Source organism: Lissotriton vulgaris, chromosome 11 (assembly GCF_964263255.1).
Source record: "Lissotriton vulgaris chromosome 11, aLisVul1.2, whole genome shotgun sequence".
In the NCBI taxonomy this organism is placed as follows: domain Eukaryota; kingdom Metazoa; phylum Chordata; class Amphibia; order Caudata; family Salamandridae; genus Lissotriton; species Lissotriton vulgaris.
The window spans coordinates 540,791,855-540,815,341 of NC_141699.1; the positions used below are offsets into that span (position 1 = coordinate 540,791,855).

A 23,487-nucleotide genomic window follows, 5' to 3' on the forward strand; every position below is an offset into this window, starting at 1 on the left:
CTTAGAGCCTGCCACTTACTTACCTTTACTACAACGTCATTCTATTTACCTTTATTTTTATTGGTCAGAGCCTTCTCCTTGCTTCGGCTTCCTCCTGTGTGTCTCTGGCATGAGCATGGACCGAGTACAATTTACTGTCTGCTGCCAGTGTCCTTCCACTAGCTGCAGGCCCCCGCTGGTACTCTTTAGAATGTTTTTTTTTATACATGCAATCTAATACAGGTCATGTCTCTGCAGTGCCTTTCCCTCTCCCCACATTCCTCCTGCTGTTGCTGCTCTCTCTCATGTTGCTTTTCCACCCCCACCCTCCTCCTTTTGTCCTTTGTTGCGTTTCCGCATTCTGCCCTCCTCTGGCTCGTTTTGCTTACTTTCGCACACCTGCTTCCTCCTCCGGCTGTTTGTACTTGTTTTTCTATATCCGCTTCCTCCTTACTCAGTTTGTGCTTTATTTCCCACTCCCTCCTACTGGTGTCCATGGAACATGTTTAAAGAAACATTGACAAAGCCATTAGATGTCTCGTAGGCAAAACCTGTTGGCTTTGCCAATGTCTCCATTTACTTGAAGAAACTGTTGATCATCTTGCATTTGTCCATGGAATGTTCTGTGTTGTAGTGACCAGTAGTTTGGGCGACTCATCTTTTTAGTACTATGAAGTGACATCTGCTCCAGGTGTGCATTGATGGTGTTAGCATAATAGATTGCTTTGGTGCTTTTGATAAGTCTTTCAGGGTCGGACTGACCTATAGGGCAGTCTAGCAGTGCTAGATAGGCTGGTCTGATAGTTCTGTGTGTGGTCCTGATTTATGGTCTACGTGGCTGTTTTTTTACTGTTGATTTCCTTGATATTAAAGAAAACATTGCCTGCATCAAGTTTAAATCCATGCAGATCTCCATACCTTGCAAAACATCTATACAGTGCGCCTTTCAAGTGCCATATTGCCCCTAATATGCAAATGTGTGCATCTTTATAACTGTCTGATTCGGTAATGGGGTGACACTTTTATTTTGGCAATCAGGCCTATCTTTTTTTCAAGTCAGACCCTGGTCTTTTTGTATTTTGAGTAGTGTTTTTCAGGGGCCATCACTTTGCCTGGAGCTGCAGTATCTGTCATATCTCTCTTGCCTTCAGATCACACTTACGTTCTGTGTACTTGAAGTTGTACTAGGTGGCTGACCGCTTTGATTTTAATGAGTGGATCCTTATGGAATCCTAGGTATGTTTGCTGGTTTCTCTTGTGTGTTTTAGGCCACAGGATTACGCGCTGGCTCTGTGTAGTGGCATCTAATAAATTGGTAAGAACCATGTAGGTTGTCTAAGGACATGCCCTGGATGAACTGACTGGTGCTTCAACATCTTTGCTTGGCCATGATAACTTGTTCTGGTGTGCCAAAAGATCGAAAGCTTTGATATTGTGGTATGTTTCATCCATATGCTGCCTAGGATCAGCAGGTGGAGCAGAATAGGTCCAGGGTGTTGCTTTTGATGGGATTGTGAAGTGTGACATCGCTGATTCTGCAGTTTACAGAACGCCAAATAGTGTATTCTTTTTCATGGTCTCGGTGGCAATGTTTTCTGGAAGTTATCTCACGGGAAGATGTTGCTGGAGTAGTTCCATGAAGCTGTGGTGATGAGATTTGAAATTTCGATGCGGAAAGTCAGGCTGTATCCTGAAACCCTGTAGAAGAGCTGGAATGTCACTGGGTTGTTCAAAGCATCGATGACATGCTAGGAGTTTCACTGCCTTGATTAAGAATGGTTTTTAAAGTGCCGTATATGTTTTATGTAATATCCAGAAGGGACAAGGAAGTGGGAGAGCGCCTGGTGTCCTTGACAAAGAGTGCATTCAGGCTATGTGTTGTAATTTCTCCCATATCTTTTTCACTTCAAATCTTACTGGTGATTGAGTATTAATGAACACAGGGTGTAAAGAGTGAGCTGGTAATGAGAGAGTTCTGAATTAGATTCTTAGGGTTTACTTTACTGAGGTACTGTATAAGGATGCATTGTCTGTGTTTTCATGATATGGTGATGGTGCCGGGTGAAGTGGGTATGAAGCATATAGTGACAGCTGAGAAGAGGGTCAAACAGTAGTTTCTGATGCAGATGTCTTTTGTTCCGGGCCTTTATGGGCCAGAGATGATATATTTGATTGTGATTTAACACAAACATGTGTAACAGATTGCTTGTTTTGCATTGTTTTGGATTAATGTATATATGATTTGTAATTAACCAAAGGCATCAAAGCCAGGGTTGGCTAGGTAACTGTGCGTTTAGGCCAAGTGGAAAGACTTGATATTCTTATTATCCAGATATGAGGCTGCCCATGTCTAGGTCTACTATTTGCTTTGCATTTTCAGGTGAGAATCATTGGAGGGTCTGAAGAAATAGTGTACTGGAGAATAGGTGGTGGCAAGAGGGCTGCTTTAAACCTGGTATAGAGACTGAGTTCGTTGATAGGAAACGAGGTTTGGATTGGATTGGCAGTTAGTGAGCAGCTCGGCCAGCCTAGGTGCCACGGTGGTGTCTTGAGTCTTTCTGGGACTTTATTGGCAGTTTTTGATGTTGTGTTCCTGTTGGTAAACATGCTTAAACTTTGAATGACTGTCAGCAGAGGACAGCTAAGTCACAGGATTATGTGTACCCCAGTACTGTCTGGGGCGTTCTTCTAAACCTTTCTTGTCCTTGGTAAGCTGTATTTAGATTTGAGCTCCTATGAGGAACTGTTGTAAGATTGCCCAAATCTTGATAGACTGCAAGCTTTTTGCGATCATATGCCTCACTTACATCTTTTTAAATTGCTCAGCAGTGGCAGGGTTCTGTCTTATGTGAGGCACCCCTTTCTGTCACTAACCTCTCTCCAGTACCAATTAATTCCATGGCATCCCTCAAATAAATGGAGAAAAAAGGGTTCTCTTGGATGCCACAGTTGGGGCTGCGTAGTCTTATTTAAGAGGCATTTATTGTATTTAAAAAAGTTTCATTTTAAGAACTGCAGTGGCCTCTATGACTCAAGCACAGTTAGGCACTTCTTTAAAAAAATTCGTTCTTTCAATAAGTATTATTGCTGTCCATGGAAACACAGGGAACTCGAAGTTACTGCAACCTTACTTACTCTTCTTCAAGCCTAAATTTTAGTAACTTAAAGTCACACAGTTAAGACTTATTCTTCATGGGTGTTGTGGTGTCAGTGTTTAGCTAATATAGCACGCACATGTTTCTCTCACAATAAATGTGACGTCCAAATAGTATTATTTTCTAAATAGATGTGGTAGTATGCTCGGTAACTTTAACACGTTTTATGGCATTCGTTTTTTTTCTCTGAATGCTTGTACATGTGACTGTGCTGTGTCTTACGCTTGCATGGAGTCATGAAAAAATTCAAAAGTAAGTCCTACCCCATTTTATAACCAAGTGCAGTGGCAGTAAACGTTCTTGGCAGTACAGTTTAACACCGGATTCACCTATTGGGAATTGTCTAAGTGACTCTACACTGGTTCGGGAGACTTCACTGATCTACAGAGCTCAAATTGTTCATAATTTGCCAGTGACCAGGAGGGGCTTGAGACGCGGTCCTAAGCAGTTCTCGGACAGGTACCACGGACCTTCATGTTGAACTGGTAGCTTGATATTTGTGTTTTCGATAGAGCTGCTAATACTTGTAAAAGTGCAGAACAATGTCAGTGTTCATTGTCCCTGAACTAAAGGTGCATCCCATCAGTTTGAGAAAACAATAACGGCCATCATGGAGACACTAAATCCAGTGACTGATGGAGGTGGGGGATTACTATCGCCAGGCTAAACTTCAATTCTAGATAATGTGGCAGAGAGACCTCATATAACTAGACACTGTTCTTGATGCACCATACCTTCTGATTCAGCAGTGCATCCATGACAGTAGAACAGAAGATCTTGAAGCAGTATGCTTTGGCGTTGTTTAAAATATGATTTAAAAGGATCAAAGTCTAAGCACGCGATGATTCATCTTTATTTAAGATGTACAACCATTATGCAGAGCATTACATTTTCTAATATTTTTGTTGTCTTTTTATTGACAGCCGATAGCTGAACCAATTCCTATCTGCAGTTTTTGTCTTGGGACGAAAGAACAGAACAGGGAAAAGAGGCCTGAGGAGCTAATATCATGTGCGGATTGTGGCAACAGCGGTATGTATTTGTATAATATTAGGCACTTTGATCAATAAGTAGTCTTTGGTGCTGAAGGGCAATGTTTTTTCTCAGTGTCTTTGATAGACAGTGGAACATAAGTATATGTCTGTGTCCTTGAACAGAGAGGTTCTTACCTATTCACTTGCATTTTGATGGTTACCTGTATGTGTTGGATATCTAAATCTTATGTGCTTTGTAACATTTCTTTACAGCTGTGTCATTTGGTGCTTATGTATTTATTTATTTATAAAGTTTCCCCTTGTCTGTAAAGGACATTGGTCAAACCCACCATTTGATAGGGCAGAATGAATGAAATGAAATGAAAAAGGATTTATAAAGCGCATGGCTGCCCGGGTGCGTCCCAGTGCTGGAGTACAGAGGATAGCTGAGGGGAGCTGGGGGGGAGGGGAGGGGCAGAGGGTGATATTATGGATCTTGTGGGAACAGGTGCGTCTTCAGGAGTTTACGAAATTTCAAGTAGATCGGTTCAGATCGCAGACTAATCGGAAGGGAGTTCCACAGGGTTGCAGCAGTGACCGAAAAGCGGCGCCCTTCAGTTCGGGCCTTCCTAACTCTTTGAACGGTGGCCAGGTTACCTTGAGAGGAGCCCAGGGTTCTGATTGCTTTGTAGGGATAGAGCATATTTCCAAGGATAGGGGGCCCTTTGCCCTGAAGGGATCTATGGGTGATACACAGGGCCTTAAATTTGATCCTTTCCCGGAAAGGCAACCAGTGGAGGGCCTTGAGTGCTGGTTTGGCCGATGATCTCCGGGGGGTACCTGTCAGCAGCCTAGCCGCTGAGTTCTGGATGCGCTGAAGGATATTGATGGTTGATTCTGGAGCGGCCATAAAAAGGGCATTGCTATAATCTAATCTGGATAAGATAAGTCCCTGAATGAGCAACTTTCTGGATTGTGTCGGAAGTAGGGGGAGAATCTTACGGAGTAAAGCCACACAGGTGCCAGCAGTCTTTTTGGCCTGTGTCTTAAGGGAGAGGTCTTGCTCAAGTCACACCCCTAAGCTTTTGAGTTCCTTCTTCGGTGTGGGGAAATCCCCCAGGCACAAGGGCCAGATGCAGGTGGGAAGGGATGTCATTTACTGGCCCAGAATCATAAGTTCTGTCTTTGTGCCATTTAATTTAAGTCGAGAGTCTCACATCCATGTGTAGATTTCGGAGAGGCAGTTATGGAGGTTTTCAGAGTTGCCCTTTTCCAGGGAAAGCGAGACGACCAATTGGGTGTCGTCAGCGTATGTGACAACTTTAATCCCAAAGAGAGTGACCACGTCCTCCAGGGGGGCCATATAAATGTTAAATAGGGTAGGGCTCAATGAAGAGCCCTGAGGCACCCCACACTGGAGGGGGAATGGCTTGGAACACGCACTACCTTCCCAAACCTGGAAGGTTCTGTTCTTCAAGAATGATGTAAGCCACAGCAATGCTGTGCTCCTTACCCCTAAGTTGGGAAGGCGCTGGACTAAGATCTTATGGTCCACAGTATCGAATGCTGCGCCTAGATCCAGGAGGATCAGCACAGCTGATCCTCCTGAATCCAAGATGCACCTTGCTTCCTCGACCACTGCTAATAGAGCGGTCACAGTGCCCTGGCCAGGGCGGAAACCAGTTTGAGAGGTGCGAAGCAGCCTATTGGTTTCTAAAAAAGCAGAGAGTTGTTGATTTGCAATTTTCTCTGCGATCTTACTAAGCCCTGGCAGCAGAGAAATTGGTCGGAGGTTTGCGAAGTGAAGGGGGTCAAGTTCTGTTTTTTTTTAGTAGCGCCTTTACTACTGCCTGCTTCCAACCAGGGGGAACCACCCCTTGATCAAACGAGGCATTAATAAGATCCGTAGCCAAAGGGGAGATGGTAGGCCCCACATGCTGTAGAATATACATGGGAGCCGGATCATTAGGGGATCCACTCTTCATGGCGGACAGAGCAATTTGAAAGTCTTCTCTGGATATCAGAGTGAACCTTTTTAATGGTACAAAAGGGGGTGGTAATGGACGGAGCATCTGAACCAATCAAACACTCACACCCAGTCAAAAGATCTGGGTTTAATCCATCACCGTTCTTTAGCCCACTGTGCCACCCCAGTTCAGACATGGCTATATGCAAATCAGTCTGACCCTGTGCCTCATGGGAACAGTCCAGACCGAACTGCCAAGCCATGCCTTCCCTGGACCGGAAACAAGCTTCCGAGGACCGGTTTCTGGCATTCCAGCCGTCTTCAGCCCGGCTTGCTTGAATCCAGTGGCAAAGTGAGCAAGGGACTCACGTCTGAGCATACCCTGCCACACTTATGGCGGCCAAAAGCGGTACAAAAGGGGGTGGTAATGGACGGAGCATCTGAACCAATCAAACACTCACACCCAGTCAAAAGATCTGGGTTTAATCCATCACCGTTCTTTAGCCCACTCTGCCACCCCAGTTCAGACATGGCCATTTGCAAATTAGTCTGACCCTGTGCCTCATGGGAACAGTCCAGCCCGAACTGCCAAGCCATGCCTTCCCTGGACCGGAAACAAGCTTTCGAGGAACGGTTTCTGGCATTCCAGCCGTCTTCACCCCGGCTTGCTTAAATCCAGTGGCAAAGTGAGCAAGGGATTCACGTCTGAGCATACCCTGCCACACTTATGGCGGCCAAAAGCGGTACAAAACGGGGTGGTAATGGACGGAGCATCTGAACCAATCAAACATCAAACACTCACACCCAGTCAAAAGAGCTGGGTTTAATCCATCACCGTTCTTTAGCCCACTCTGCCACCCCAGTTCAGACATGGCTATATGCAAATCAGTCTGACCCTGTGCCTCATGGGAACAGTCCAGCCCGAACTGCCAAGCCATGCCTTCCCTGGACCGGAAACAAGCTTCCGAGGTCTAGTTTCTGGCATTCCAGCCGTTTTCACCCCGGCTTGCTTGAATCCAGTGGCAAAGTGAGCAAGGGACTCACGTCTGAGCATACCCTGCCACACTTATGGCGTCCAAAAGCGGTACAAAAGGGGGTGATAATGGACGGAGCATCTGAACCAATCAAACACTCACACCCAGTCAAAAGATCTGGGTTTAATCCATCACCGTCCTTTAGCCCACTCTGCCACCCCAGTTCAGACATGGCTATATGCAAATCAGTCTGACCCTGTGCCTCATGGGAACAGTCCAGCCCGAACTGCCAAGCCATGCCTTCCCTGGACCGGAAACAAGCTTCTGAGAACCGGTTTCTGGCATTCCAGCCGTCTTCAGCCCGGCTTGCTTGAATCCAGTGGCAAAGTGAGCAAGGGACTCACGTCTGAGCATACCCTGCCACACTTATGGCGGCCAAAAGCGGTACAAAAGGGGGCGGTAATGGACGGAGCATCTGAACCAATAAAACACTCACACCCATTCAAAAGATCTGGGTACCGAGGGTCCCCTCGCAGTCCGCCCACTTTATAAAGTCCCGCAACCAGCGCGCAACATTGGGGGCTGTGACCGCCTTCCAATGACTAGTGATTTCATGTTTGGCTAGGACTAACCCCAAATCCAGGAACTTACTGGTAGTTTTGTTGCGGACAATGTGGGGGAACCAGTGTAGCAAGCACACCCCTGGAGTATGCTGCAGTTTCCTTTCCGTCATCTGTCAATTTGGCCAGAACCTCTCCCCAATACCCCTGTAGCAATGGACAATCCCAGAACATGTGCAAAAACGCTGCATCCTCCAGTCTGTATCGCGGGCAGGCAGTGCGGGAGCCCAAAAACTCATTAATTTTGTAAGGAGTGAGGTACGCCCGATGAAACACATAGAATTGGGTGAGTTGGAATCTCGTGTTTCGGTAGCACTGCCATGCCCGTTCCATTAGCATCTTCCAGGGTTTTGCCTCTATAGGCATTCCCAGATCAGCTTCCCATTTAGTGCGCAATCCCTCAAGCGGAGCCATAAGCCCTGTGTCGGTCTCCGATACAAACATGTAACCTCCTTGATCTTACCCGCAGAGGTGACCACGTATTGGCAAGGGAGGAAGACCTGTGTTTCGTCCAACCCTTTTTTCCAGTGTTTACGCACAGCCGCTGTCATTGCTGCGTGCAGAAGAAAGCCCTGAGCAGGCGTTCGTGTCTTTCCATGAGATCTTGAAATGGTAAGAGTGTACCATCCTCGTATAGATCCCCAATGGAGGAGATCCCCAGCTCCTCCCATTCATGTAGCCGCTGCCAGTCCCCTCCGTGAGGCAGCTCCTCACAGAACCACAGCGGAATCTCGGGCACATGTACCGTGCTCACTTTATTGCGTCGCAGAGTCCTATACCAACATTGCCGCAATACCCAGAACTCTCTGGGCACCTCCCTTTCACGCATCGGAAGCTGTTACAGAATCCGAATCAGGTGGCGAAGCCCCAGGTCCCTGCCTCTCTGATCTACCCTGCCATCCGCTGTGTGAGCCATTGGAACTGAGCTGCATGGTAGTAAGCCTCGAAATCAGGTGCTGCAAAGCCCCCTTCTTGTCTTGGACGCATCATCGTAGGCAGCGCCACTCTTCGTCTACCTGATCCCCATAAGAAACTTGAATCATGGAGTTAAGTTGGGCGAAGCACTTCCCAGGCACCCAAAGCGGCAGTGTAACAAAATAATAAAGCAATCTGGGTAGGGTTATCATTTTTAGCAGTGCCACTCGTCCCGCAACCGACAAAGGTAGAGACCCCTAGAAGTCAAGGTTGCTCTTGGTGGTCCGCAGGGCTTGCCCTATGTTACCCTCAAATAAATCAGTAGCCTCATGATAAATTCTAACCCCCAAGTAAGGTAAACAACTGCCTTCCCATCGTATGTCAATCCCCTCAGGAGGATCACCTCGCCCCAGCGTATCGGAAACAGACAAGCTTTGGCCCAATTAACTTTAAGTCCTGCGACTCGCCCCAACCTCTCTAGTAATGCCCGGGCTCCACGTAAGCCATCAGTGATATTGGCAAGGAACATCAACAAATCGTCGGCATATAAGGCAATATAGTGCATCTGGCCCATCCCTTCTAGACCCCTGTAGTGTCTCCCTGTATACGCGTCAACCGCTAACGGCTCCATTGCCAGGGCAAGCAGAAGGGGAGACAGCGGGCATCCCTGCCTCGTTCCCCTGCCCACGTCGCAAGCAGCCAAAATCGCCCACCCCTGTCCGAACCCTGGCCGTCGAGCGAGAGTAAAGAAGCTTCAACCAGGCCACAAACCCCTCACCCATGCCAAAGGCCCTCAGCACCCGAAACGGATATAGCCACTCTAGGCTATCAAAGGCCTTTTCAATGTCTATAGATAGTACACATGCCTCATCGCCTCCTGCATCAATTAAAAAAACCTCCAAATATTCATGGCTGTGTTCCGGGTGGGAATTAACCCAGATTGGTCCCCGTGCACCAGAGTTGTCATGTGCACCATCAGGCGACTGGCCAAGATACCGCTCAGGATCTTATAGTCAATGTTTAACATCGCCAGAGGGCGATAGGCTGATCGATCCTACTTTGGCTTGCCCGGTTTGAGGTGCGGTACGATCACTGCCTCCTTCGTGGAGGTGGGTAAATAGCCTTCCTGTTTTGATCGATTATAAGGGGACACCAGCTGCGGAGCTAGCACATCAATATAAGTGACGTAGAACTCAGACGGTAACCCATCAGTACCCGGGGTTTTGTTCTTGGCCATACGCTTTAGAGCTCTCCGGACCTCATCCAATTCTACTGGTCGGCCCAGGCTCTCCGCCTCTTCCGCATCAATCTGCGGTAACTCTACGTCAAGGAAATCCCCTTCCTCTAGTTCTCTGGGGTCCAGTTTGCTGCAATAAAGGGTGGAATAGTATTCCAGGAACTACGTGTTAATGGCCTGCTGACCGTAATGGATTTTCCCCCCTCCTCTCGGAGCTCGAGAATCGGTGTGCCCCTGCACTCAGGATTCGCCAGCCAAGTTAGGAGCGCCCCGGACTTATCCCGCTCCGCGTGCGCCCGCACCATGTAAGCCCTGTAATCAAAGCATCTCAGCCTCTCCACTTGCGTTACCAACTCTTCCTTCGCCCTCAGCCCTTCTTGTGTGTCTTCCCGTCCCGGCCTCTCCCTTTCTTTCTCTCTGAGCCGTTGTTCTGCCTGCTGTACCTCATATAATAGAGTTCTACGAACTCCCACGGCTTCCCCAATGCACCGCCCGCGTATCACTGCCTTGAATGCGTCCCACTCATTATGCAGACTGGAAGAGGTGCCCATGTTATGCTGGAAATAGTCCTCTATAGCAGTACCTATGGTGGTTCGGAAGACCTGGTCCTCCAAGACCTCCGGCTGGAGAAGCCAATTAGGAATCACCGTTCTAAGCCAAACCCAGTTCAGGGCCACCAAGAGGGGGTTATGATCAGAGGTTGTCCTAGCCAGATACTCAGTCATCGTGATCAATATGTTGACATCAGGGGAACACAATACAGCGTCCAGCCTGACATGCAACTCATGGACTGCTGAAAAGTAAGAGTCCCTAGGATGATGGGCCCTCCAAGTGTCTGTGAGCCCCCAGCTCCGTTGCCAGTCCGGCCTGACGTCCCGCCTGACGTTTGCTAGTGTACGAGTAGGGGCGTCATGGAGTGGTGGGTGGGAGCGGTCCAAGTCCCTGTCCGTCGCACAGTTGAAGTCCCCCCCCCCCCCCCCCTAGCCCCCAGAAGAACAGGGCCTGTTAGTTCCCCCCGCCAAGGTCCGTGAGAGCTGTGCAAAGAAGACGGGCTGTTCGACATTTGGGGCATATATGCTTCCTAGTGTAATGTCCCGCCCAACAAGTCGCCCCGTAACCACAGTAAACCTGCCCTCCGGGTCAATCACCTGCCTCACACATTGGCACTCCCGCCCGCACCCAAACCAGTGTCCCCCTGGCATAAGCCGAGTAAGAAGTGTGAAACACCTGTCCTCTCCAACGGCGTTGTAATGCCACCCCCTCCGCCTTTGTCAAGTGAGTTACTTGAAGCAGTGCGATTTGCACTCCCCGCCGTACTAAGTAGGCGTGTATTTTGTGTCGCCGACACATGGTGTGCATCCCCCTTACGTTCCAAGACATAACTTTAAGGCCTATGGAGGTGCCCATGGTTCCATCTCATGCACGTGCTCTGCTACCCCCCCCCCCTCCCCTAGCGACATGTCTATCCCTCCCCCATCCCCCCCCAATCCTCAAACTTCACCCAACTCCCACACCCCAGGATAGGCACACAAAAACAGGTTCCCATCCAAACCAAACTGCTCATATATAGAACCTTAACTAGGAGGTAGCGTGTGGCTCTCGCGCAATGCCCCCAGAACTCCCCCCCTCCTTTGTGAAGAGTCCGCAGAGCCAGCTGGGTCCACGGCAGTCCTGGACAGTCATCATCTGCCGCATTGCCCCACATCAGACTGGCCCCCAGACCCAGGAAGCGCAACAACCCTTAGAACATGGGCCCTGCATACCCTTTGCAGTCCCATCATCCAAACATCCCATCAGCTGTCTGCGGGGTGACGTCCGGCATCTCCATGTCCGAGAGTCCCTTGGCGCTACCAGATCTTGGGCTCTCTGTCCCACTCTTCTCCGCGTCGGTGTCATTACTCTCCGGGCTGACCACTCCTCGACTGATGGCCTCCACCGCCCGCACCGCATTGTCTCGCTCCTGATGCTGATCCACCGGAGAGGTGGGCCTCCCCATCCGCGGAGTAGTCACCTGTCGTTCTCGCGGCGAGGGCGCCCGTGGGGCGGGCGCAGCCGCGCCGCCGCGACCATCCAGCCAGCCCAACCCTGCATGCGGGGTAAGAAAAAAGTGGATCTCCCCGTCTGCTGTCACCCGCAGACGTGCCGAAAATAGCATCACGTAGGGTGGATGGAGCTGACACAGCTTTCTCTTGACAGCCAGAAAGGAGGACCATTGACGTTGGACCTCCCTTGTATAATCCGGGAAGATCAGCACCTTACGGTTTCCTATTTGCAGATTCTGCTGGTCCCTTGCCCTCTGCAGGATAATGTACCGGTCACGATAATGTAACAGTCTCGCCACCATTGGTCGTGGTGGAGCTCCAGGTTTAGGTGGGCGAGCCGGGACCCTATGTGCCCGCTCCAGTGCATAAAATGGGGATAGGCCGTCTGGCGACACCTCTGTTCGCAACCAATTCTCCAGGAACCGGACCGCATCTGCTCCTTCCTCATGCTCCAGAATCCCCACTATGAAGAAATTGTTGCTTTGTGAGCGCCCCTCACTGTCCTCCGCCCTTACTTCCAGCACTTTGACTCTACGTGTTACTTCATTTAAAGAGTGGCGCAGGGCTGCTACTGTATCCAGGATGTCCTTCATGGTGGTTTCATGAGTCGCAACTCTTTCCTTAAGCTTCCGATGGTCATCCTTCAGTAGGGTGAAGTCTGATCCAATGGCGTCCATCCTTTTTATCGAGTGCCTCCTGTGAGGGCACAATGGCCTGCATAATTTCGCCCAAGGTGGGATCCCCAGGCCGTCCAGGTCTCTGTCTCCCAACATCGATTTCCTCCTCGTCTTCTGTGTGCTGTTTTGGCTTGTCCAGGCGTAGGACCTCAAAGCTCTTCTTCTTTGACACTCTGCCCATTGTAATTGTCAGGTACTGCTGATATTAGCAGCGCTGTGGGAGCCCAAAGTCTCGCTCCGCACCAGAAAGGCACCGCCGTCCCTCGATGTCCGCTCCAGAAATCTCAGCCCCAATCTCCACTCCGAACTTGTGGAGGACCGATGTGACTGCCTCCAGCTCACCGCTGCAGCTCCGCCTGCCACAGATTTTCGTTGTGCTCCCTTTTACCAATGGAAGGTTCCCAGAACAAGAGCGTCGCCCCCCACAGCAGATCTCCAGGTCAACGCTGGCCCTCACCACCTGCGCCGTCAGGAGGGCCTGTCAGAGGAGAGTTACAGTGCCGGGCCGTCCCACCTCAATCATGAAGTGTCCAGGCAACTTCGTCGGTACCTCGCCTGCTAAGAGGTGGCCCAGCACGCCACCCGTCTGGTCCCACCACGAGTCCGTCAGCAGCGCAGTGGTACCGCAACACGCCACCAGAACTGTAGTGGCCTTGCTGCCTCGTAGCTCGCAGGAGTCCTACGGATTTGCCTTCTAGTTAAGCCTGGAGTGCCACCTCTCTCTCAGTGCTATAAGCCGCCCTCCAGGCAGTGCGTGGAAGCCCACCGGCGTGTCTTGCAGTCTTCTCCACCGCCGATCTCAGCCGCTCTGGCGAGTCCCAGCCGCCGCAGGCAGGGACAGGGGGGTCGCGCAACCACCGCTACAAGGACGAGGAGCAGCTCCCCCAAATTCTCTCGTAAGTCTTACCGGCAGGGAGGGCGACACAGCCTCAGGGCAGGGCGAGGGCCAAGGACACACCCCACCACGTCTCTCCGGGGGAGCCCACAACGGAGGCCCAGGCCGCAGGGGTGACAAGAACAGCACGGGAAAAGATGCGGGCCTGGGTCACACGCTCCAAACCCCCTCTTTAGATCCAGGCCGCTCCACAGCTCGCTCCAGGGTGCCCTGGCCTACCGGCCCTCAGGTGGCACTCTCCGGGTCAGTCCCAGGGCTTCCACGACCCTGATCGAGTGGTTTTCAGGGCTGATTGCAGTTAAGTAGCCCACGGCGACCTCCAAATGGCGCCAATCATGTCCTGGGCGCCGCCATGTCGAGGACAGGCAACCGCGTCTGACCAACTGGGGTGTTTCTGCCCTCACCCGCCTGTTTGCGAAGCCTCCTCACCGCCAGTGTCCGATGGAGCCTCGACCTCCCCTCCGGCGCCGACAATAGGGCCGCAGCACCCTCAAGGCGTCCAACGGTCTCAAGTGCTGCCACTGTAGACAGGCGCCAGTTCCTCTGCGCGGGGTCGCCATCTTGTCTGCCGTGGCGACGGTTTACAGCAACTGGGAGAATCAGCGCTCTCCGTTCTCTCAGCTCCCCTGCCGTCGTCGGAAACTCAGTTCAGGAGGGGCACTAGGTATTCCGCAATGGGATGCGGTGCCAGGGCCCAAGTTTATTGCCCAGGATCATTTATTTTGGAGGGCAGCCACGGAGGAGCTCCGAAGTCCGCCGCTGCTTACATCAGCGCTCAAGCCACGCTCCTCTTGAGGAATCTTCTGAGCTAAACATGTTATGTCTTACTTAAAGACATCGAAAACACAAAAGGTGATTAGATGGATTCTTACATTAAGTCTAAACACTGGCAATCGCTCATGCTAGAATTCAGATCCATCGTTCTTTTACCCACAATGCCACCTCAGTTTTGACCGAGCCATATGCAAATCAGTGTTGACCCTGCCACAGTAGCAGCAGTCCAGCCCGAACTGCCAGGTCTTCCCAGAACCGAAACACAAGCAACCCAAGGCCAGTTTCGCCCTGATTGAGGCTTGTCAGTCAGACGTAGTTTGGTTTCAGTGGTACAGTGAGCAAAGGACCCACTTCAAGTTATGCCTTCCGTTTTTCGCTAGAACAGTCTTTGATGGTCAAAGTAATGTTTACTTTTGGGAGTTATTTTTGAGAGCTGAGACTTCTAGGCTGTTATATAGTTGTTCATTGAGACCTTCAATTGAGAGATCATTCCAGCAGCTGTTAAATGGTTTCAAGCTGCAATTCTTCCAGAAACGTATTTAGATCGAGGACCATAGGTTGCGCTTGCGCAGTCTCGGTCAAAGAGTTAATGTTTTCTAGAGTGGGGCTTGAACCCGCTACTCTTCTCCATTGGCTGGCTTCCTAAACTGAGGCCAGCCATTGGAGGAGAGGGGCGTCACTCCGTTCAAGCCCCGTCTTTTTCAGATTCGGGGGCGTGTTTTTTCGCTTCTTTCTTGTTTTCGTTCTCTCCTCTTCCCATTGGTTGGAATTTTACCTTCCAGCCAATGGGAAGAGGAGAGAACGAAAAACACGCCCCCGAATCTGAAAAAGACGATGCTTTCTCCGAGCCATTTCTGAATGACCTCAGAGAAACATGGTGGTGTTCAGGGACCCTCTTGCAGAGGTCCCAGTCTATTCCTCATGTAATGTACCTTTTGCTACCTCTTGTATTTTGTTTGCTCACAATTGTCACTTTTGCCTCATGTAACTTAACGTTTGCTTTTGTAATTTGTTCACTTGTAATCTCCTCATGTATCATTACTTTTCCTATTGTGAAGCGCTCTGACACCTTCGGTTAAAGTCCGCGCTATATAAAGAAGCATAAAATAAAATACAATCACCCCGTGTAGGTGTCTGGACTTGTTTTTTTATCGGCCCACCCCGCATTGAGGGAAGAAAAAAAGGAAAACACGAGCCCAAGCCGGCGCCCGACGGTAGGCTGTGCCGGGCGAGATAAAAGATAAGCCTCGCGGGCTCCATTTCCGCTTCACTGTTCGGAGTTCTTTCATCGTGAGTAGCACCTCTGAGGGGGTCATCGGAACAGGAGTCGAGGGGGCCGGGCAGGTAGACGCCCCCCCTCTGCCCCCCACCACCACCCTGCTCATAAGCTGTCCTGGGGAGTCCCTCGCTCGCGGCCCCCGAACTCTCTAAAATCCTCCCGTCCATCTCCCTCCAGGGCCGGCGTCAGTCTGGTGCAGAGCGGGGGGTGATGTCTCCATGCCTGGGGTGGCCGAGGATGTCTCCGTGCCTGGGGGACCGGGGCGGGGATGCACGCACGGAGGCAGATCATCAAGCAAACTAGCACCACAAATTGTACATTAAAGATTAAAATGCAGTAAATAATACCTGTGTCTTCGTTTCCAGAAGGGGTGATGGAAGCCTGCATTGTAAGGAGGGCTTCAAGCTCGGCGCATGCTGATCACTGCACTTGTCAGCAGCTGTCCTGGGGAGTCCCTCGCTCGCGGCCGCTGTCCTGGGGAGTCCCTCGCTCGCGACCCCCGAACTTTCTAAAATCCTCTCCGTCCATCTCCCTTCAGTGCCGGCGTCAGTCTGGTGCTGAGCGGGGGAGGAGGGGAGATGTCTGGGGGGGGGCCGGGGATGCCTCCATGCCTGGAGGGCGGGGGATGCCTCCATGCCTGGAGAGCGGGGGATGCCTCCATGCCTGGGGGGGCAGGGGCGGGGATGCATGCACAGAGGCAGATCAGCAAGCAAATGCTTGGATAATTAAAGAGGCCCGGTTTGGGCCTCAGGGCAAGTCAGACATAGATGGGCACTGGGGCGAGCAAGACAGCTTCTGAATGGAAAGCCATATTTCAGGTGTGCTCTTGGGCTGACCGCCTCCCGCCGCTCCATCTGCATGTCTGCCGGCAGTCATTAGCTCAGACAGCTGGCCGACCATTTTTCAAAAAGAACTTCAAAATGTTTGGGGACGGTCCCCAGGAGAGATGAGACAGAGGAGCTTTGAGGCAGTCCCAGGGGATGAGGGCGGGGAGACGGGTGCACTGTACCTGCCAACTGGCGTGTCACACATAGGCTAAGATTACCAGCTGGCAATTATATGATTAGGGGTATCCTTTTATTTATAAAAAAAATAAGAACTCCAGTTTGAAAGTAAAACCTCTACTCGGATATTTTAAACATTTATTTGCAATGAAGGGGAGGAGGGGGGCAATAACACGGTCAAACAAGTGGCTGGACCAAGTCCCCAAGAAGTTCTCATTTCATTTACAATAAGTATTCTTATTTATGTCCAAATCACACAACATTAAACCCAATCTGATTTTATGGAGATCCCAGTTCTTTTTTCTCATCTCGTTTATTTTCCGGCTGTTTGTTAACAGGGTTCTGTTTGGTGGAAAAGTTGGTTTTCATTAGCCTACCCTGCTTTTGAACAGCAATGTGCCTGTCTTTTCACCTCACCAATGCCTCCTTATTGCTGCTAATTTCAACTGTGACTCCATTATAGCTATTAGGAATGAGTGCTTGGTAAATGTACGACGTGAAGAGGCTTCGCCAACCACTTAATTATCTGTTACAGAAGTTATAGGGCCCAAGACACACCACATACAGCTTAACCAAACCAGCTGGGCACTGGCTGGTTAGCAGACATAGCAGCACTGTACATAGCAGCTATTTTAAAGTGCACTAGCAAAAGCCTTATTAAAGAGACCTTTGGTACCAGGAAATAATGTTTTCAATGTTGCCTCAGTCAATCAATTCACCTCTGTTCTCTCGTTTTTCCTGCCCTCTGTTCCCTCACTTTTCTGCCCTCTGTTCCCTCATTTTTCTGCCCTCTATTCCCTCATTTTTCTTGCCCTCTGTTCCCTCGTTTTTCTTGGTCTCTGTTCCCTTGTTGTGATCTGTTTTTCTTGCCCTGTGTTACCTCGTTTTTCTTGCCCTCTGTTCCCCTGTTTTTCCGTCCCTCTGTTCCCTCGTTTTTCTTGCCCTCTGTTCCCTCGTTTTTCTTGGTCTCTGTTCCCTCGTTTTTCTTGGTCTCTGTTCCCTCGTTGTGATCTGTTTTTCTTGCCCTCTGTTCCCTCGTTTGGCTTGGTCTCTGTTCCCTTGTTGTGATCTGTTTTTCTTGCCCTGTGTTACCTCGTTTTTCTTGCCCTCTGTTCCCCTGTTTTCCGTCCCTCTGTTCCCCTGTTTTTCCGTCCCTCTGTTCCCTCGTTTTTCTTGCCCTCTGTTCCCTCGTTTTTCTTGCCCTCTGTTCCCTTGTTTTTCTTGCCCTCTGTTCCCTCGCTTTTCTTGCCCTCTGTTCCCTCGCTTTCTTGCCCTCTGTTCCCTCGTTTTTCTTGCCCTCTGTTCCCTCGTTTTTCTTGCCCTCTGTTCCCTCGCTTTTCTTGCCCTCTGTTCCCTTGTTTTTCCGGCCCTCTGTTCCCTTGTTTTTCCGGCCCTCTGTTCCCCTGTTTTTCTTGCCCTCTGTTCCCTCGCTTTTCTTGCCCTCTGTTCCCTCGCTTTTCTTGCCCTCTGTTCCCTCGCTTTTCTTGCCCTCTGTTCCCTCGCTTTTCTTGCCCTCTGTTCCCTCGTTTTTCCGGCCCTCTGTTCCCTCGTTTTTCCGGCCCTCTGTTCCCTCGTTTTTTCAGCCCTCTGTTCCCCTGTTTTTCCGGCCCTCTGTTACCTCGTTTTTCTGCCCTCTGTTCCCTCGTTTTTCTGCTCTCTGTTCCCTAATTTTTCTTCCCTCTGTTCCCTCATTTTTCTGCCCTCTGTTCCCTCGTTTTTCTTGTCCTCTGTTCCCTCGTTTTTCTTGGTCTCTGTTCCCTCGTTGTGATCGTTTTTCTTGCCCTCTGTTACCTCGTTTTTCTTGCCCTCTGTTCCCCTGTTTTTCTGGCCCTCTGTTCCCCTGTTTTTCCGGCCCTCTGTTCCCTCGTGTTTCTGCCCTCTGTTCCCTCGTTTTTCTTGCCCTCTGTTCCCTCGTTTTTCTTGGTCTCTGTTCCCTCGTTTTTCTTGGTCTCTGTTCCCTCGTTGTGATCTGTTTTTCCTGCCCTCTGTTCCCTCGCTTTTCTTGCCCTCTGTTCCCTCGTTTTTCTTGGTCTCTGTTCCCTCGTTGTGGTCTGTTTTTCTTGCCCTCTGTTCCCTCGTTTTGCTTGGTCTCTGTTCCCTCGTTGCGATCTGTTTTTCCTGCCCTCTGTTCCCTCGCTTTTCTTGCCCTCTGTTCCCTCGCTTTTCTTGCCCTCTGTTCCCTCGCTTTTCTTGCCCTCTGTTCCCCTGTTTTTCCGGCCCTCTGTTCCCCTGTTTTTCCGGCCCTCTGTTCCCCTGTTTTTCTGGCCCTCTGTTCTCTCGTTTTTCTGCCCTCTGTTCTCTCGTTTTTCTGCCCTCTGTTCTCTCGTTTTTCTGCCCTCTGTTCTCTCGTTTTTCTGCCCTCTGTTCCCTCGATTTCAGCCCTCTGTTCCCTCGTTGTGATCGTTTTTTCTGGCCTCTGTGCCGTGTGTGTGTGTGTGTATGTGATCGTTTTTTCTGGCATCTGTTCCCTGTGTGTGGGGGGGGGGCTCTGTGTGGGGGGGGTCTGTGTGTGTGTGATCGTTTTTTCTGGCATCTGTTCCCTGTGTGTGTGTGGGGGCGTGGGGCTGTGTGTGTGTGGGGGGGCTGTGTGTGTGTGTGTGGGGGGGGGGGGCTGTGTGTGTGGGGGGGGCTCTGTATGTGTGGGGGGGCTCTGTATGTGTGCGGGGCTCTGTGGGTGTGGCTCTGTGTGTGTGTCTGTGTGTGGGTGTGTGTGCAAATGCAATAGGTCTCGCATTTGCGAGAGATTAAGCTATTGACATTGTAAATGACAATGCCATTTATTTATCTGTTCTCAAAACCAACACATAAATAAAAATGTTGTCATTTACAATGCCAATAGCTCTAACTATGGCAAAGGCGAGACCGTTGCATTGTAAATGCTTGTTAATTTGTTTGAACAGGAGTCCGTGAGACCCGTTTGTCCAAGATCTCTACCATGGTAACCGTATAAAGGTTGCCCAAAGAGCGTGACTGTCTAGAAATGATCTGCTGTAACATATCACTTTTATAGATGTAAAAGTTAGTGATTTGCTGCTATGTTCATGGACCCCAGAACACTTCATAGCAATTTATTCTGTCCATATATGCACATACAGGGTACTTTTGTCCACATGACAGCAACACTCTTCAGGAGCCTAACCAAGCAAAGATATTTCTGAAATTTAGACTGCCAAGCCCCAGAAATGTCTATTCCAAGGCTGAATTGCAACATCTGTAAAGCAAAGGGCTGAGTACCTGTCTGACTGGTGGGAAATGTGCAGCCTGATAGGCTTCCATTTAAGCGCTGTGATGGACTAGTTACCTTTTAAGTTTCCAGGAGCTTCCACATCCTATGACATATTCTACTGGCAGTGGCCTTCAAGAGACCGTTCTTTTATCCCGGCTCATGTGAGAAGGATTCTAGTACACATTCAAGGTTGCACTGCTCCTTTTTTAAATTTTTTAGAAGCTTTGTGTCAAAATGTGACTTATTTTCAGCTTGACTCTTTATCCTCTTATCTACTTTTTCAACTTAGCTTATCGTCCATCTCCTTGGGTGTACCAGATTTTGTAGCATTTTGCAGAATTTTCCGTCAGCATGCCTACACTTTTTGTAAAATGTCTATCCTGTGGCATTTAGAAAGCTGCCACTTCAGTGGCGTGCTAAAATGCTGAGTCTATATAATCTTGAGTGGAGTTTATTTTCTATTAAAGGACTGAGGAAAAAAAGACTGGGTACAAAAATCTGGAGTGCGTTTAGGGATTATTATGAATAATGAACTTTTAATTGGATGTAATTGTATTTGTATTTGTTTTTGATAATTGTGAGAGATGATGGAAATGTGAATTGATTATTTTGTGTTTTCTCGCAGTTTTGCTGTATAAGAACAATAAAAAAAAATAGAAACCTGCCACTGACCTACACAAGGAGCGTGTAATGTGTCTTTCCTCCTCACACTTTGTGAAAGATTCTGAGTTTGCCAAAATATGTCAAAAAGAACCAGGAAGTCATCAGGCTAACTGGTAAATTGGAAGACATGAGGGCAAATGAAGAGCATAAAAAGAAGAGGGCTGAAAAGTACTGCAGCCATGTACCTTCGGCTGATCAGTATTCAGCTTCTTGTAAAGACTCCCACAGGTAGATGTAGCAAGAGGAGTTCGAGCAAAAGGGACAGGAGAAATTGTCACTGCCATTCTTTTTGATCCTCCCCTTTCTGAGTAATGAGTCACAGCCAGGGCTCGAAAAATAAAAAAATTGTACTTGTCCTGCAGGACTAGTACCTTAAAAAATGTCCTCAACCTAAATATAACCTACTTGACCACCGTCTGTGAAAGCGGAGCAAATGTGACAAGATAACAAGATTTAAGGGCATCTTTATTTCAATTTTTCAATTCAATTTATTGGATAAATGATTTGGAACTCCTTAGAGATCCACATATATTAACATAACACAAGAACAAATATAAAAAGGAAAACAGCTTATTAGAATAATCAGTATTAACATAGATTTACAGATTTTCCAACCATAGTTATTAGTACAATTCTAAAAAACACTTAAAAAAGTTAAAAATCCTATAGCAAAAGATTTCATTTGGTGGGGAAAAAATCGCATTAATTAGAGAACTTGCCGATAAAATGCCCAATTGAATACATACTGGTCTCACCCACAAACGGCGAAAGGCCATTAAGGCAGGACAAACTATCAGAACATGTACGGTATCTTGAACTGAAATATTACAAAAACTGCATATATTAGATATGCCATACCATTTGGCCAATAGTTTATTCAGCGGAAGGAGATCCTGTCTTAAAAGCAGCCAAAATCGGCGCAAACCGTGGGACACATTCCACGATGCATATGGTTGTAATTGCCTAAACAAATAGGAGTTGACAACTTGGGTGATCCCTTTCTTAAGTGTAATAAAATTACGATCTCTTTCGAAACTGAACTTCCATGTTGCCTGTTTTAGTATAGATTTTAGCTGATATTTTGACAAAACATAAAGGGTTGCTTCCTCCAAATCCAAGAGTTCAATAGCCTTCCTAAAATTTTTTATGAGTAATGAATACTCTTTTAGGGGGCCCATCAGCTCTTTTTTAATAAGATATCTTAGTGAGGCCGGATTCCCTTTAAACAGGCATGCAACCCAGCGGATAACTCCTGCCAAACCCTGTGCGCAGCTGCTTCTTAGTCCAAATTCCAATCGGAGAGAAGCTACAGTACAACTTGTATTAACAGAAGTAAGGTTTCTTAAAAGGGAACCTTCAATAGTGTCCATAAAGCCCCATTCACTTAGCTCAATAAGTTCTGTACCGTAAAGCAAAGTTGCTGAAATGTTTACCCGGAATGCCTCCAAAATATGCACAAAGTGTCTTTTACCGGTTGATTTGTATAAAGCTCCTAGCCCGTTTCCCTGCGCCTTTGCCCTGCGGGAACTATTCTCTATGTGGGGAAAACATATGTTTTTACCCTTTCTAATTCTTGGCCTCCCAGTTCCCAACTAAAGTGATCCAATTTCAGTTTTTTCTTCCCCTCTAAACACATTACCTTGCTCTTGGAAATGTTTATTTTCAAAAAGTGAGCTTCGGAGAATAGGTGTAGGACATGCAGACGGTTATTAAGTCCTTTCGGGGTAAGGTCTAAAACTAGTATGTCGTCAGCATACATTAAACAAGAGATGAAAGTATCTCCCAAGCGCGGAGTAATACCTTCGCTGAGGGATATATTGCGGGGAAGGTCACTTACATAAAGGGAAAATAAAAGTGGAGCTAATAAACAGCCCTGCTTAAGGCCGTTAGCCGAGGGGATGGGCTGAGATAAACCCCTCTCTCCCCCCCCAATAATACTCTACACCTTGTGTTATCATGTAAATCCTGTATTAGGTATAAAAGTCTAGGAGGCATTCTAAGAGCAGATAGTTTTTTCCACAGCAATTGTCGATCGACTTTGTCAAAAGCTGTTGAAAAGTCAATGAATGCCACATAGACTCTCCCTTTTCTAGCTCTTATATACTTATCCGTTATTACCTGGAGAGCAGTTAAGTTGTCCATGGTACCATGGTTCTTCCTAAAACCAGTCTGCTCAAGAGGGAGTATATTTGCATGAACCACCCAGTCATTTATACGCTTCAATAAACATCTAGTGAAGACCTTGCCAATTGCATCCAATAATGCAATTTGGCGGTAGTTTTGGGGGGACAAACGGTCACCCTTTTTAAACAAAGGAACTAGGATACTTCCCTTCCAGGAAGGAAGAACCTTTCCTTCCCATAGGCAAATATTGAATATTGGGCAAAGTAATTTACTCCATTTGTTCTCACTTTGCTTTAGTATAGAGATGGGCAATTCATCGGGGCCCATTGCCCCGGAACGCTGCATTTCTCTAATGGCTAGGCCTATGTCTTTTTCTGAAAAAGGTACCATAGGCAGGCCGGACTCCCTCGGCCATACTTGAGGGGCCGCAGAGTTATTACTTGCATAAAGATTGGTAACAAAATCAATCCATATTTGTTCCTCAATTGGGATGGGTATTGGTTTTGTTTTCAATCCACACCCCTCGCCTATAAGGGACCAAAACTGTCTCATTTCCCTATTAAAAGATGCTTCTCTTATTTTTATCCAAAAGTCTTCCTCTTTTTCTTTACGTATTGTATATAATAGCCTTTTCCTTCTCCTTTTTAACAACGTTATTTTTCGTGCTGTATCATCAGATCTGGCTAAATATTGGGCTCTTACTAATTTATTAATTTCTATGTTAAGCAGTCTCAGGGGGCTTAGAAATATTTTAACAGACTTTTTCTTGTTGATGTTTTTGGCCGCCGCTATTACTGCTTTCATAAATAAGGAAAATTTCTCATTTTCCAAACCGTGCCAGGAAGGTAAATCATTTAGCACTGCATCGAGCATTTCCTCCAAATTTCGTTGAGCTCTTGCATTCCAATGACACATTCCTGATTTAGTACCGAAATTTACCCCATCACTATTTAGAGACCACTTATCACAATTAGGAGACTTTA

The 23,487-nt window shown here is 48.4% G+C and overlaps 1 protein-coding gene across 2 annotated transcripts in view; it reads left to right on the forward strand.

Moving 5' to 3' along the window:
* The window catches only part of KAT6A (lysine acetyltransferase 6A), a 1,442,101-nt gene that overhangs the window by 171,828 nt on the left and 1,246,786 nt on the right, over window positions 1-23,487 (forward strand). For both annotated transcript variants that reach the window (XM_086943585.1, XM_086943586.1), the window contains exon 3: window positions 4,058-4,166. In XM_086943585.1, the coding sequence (XP_086799711.1) occupies window positions 4,058-4,166 (109 nt within the window). The remainder of the gene's footprint in view (window positions 1-4,057; window positions 4,167-23,487) is intronic.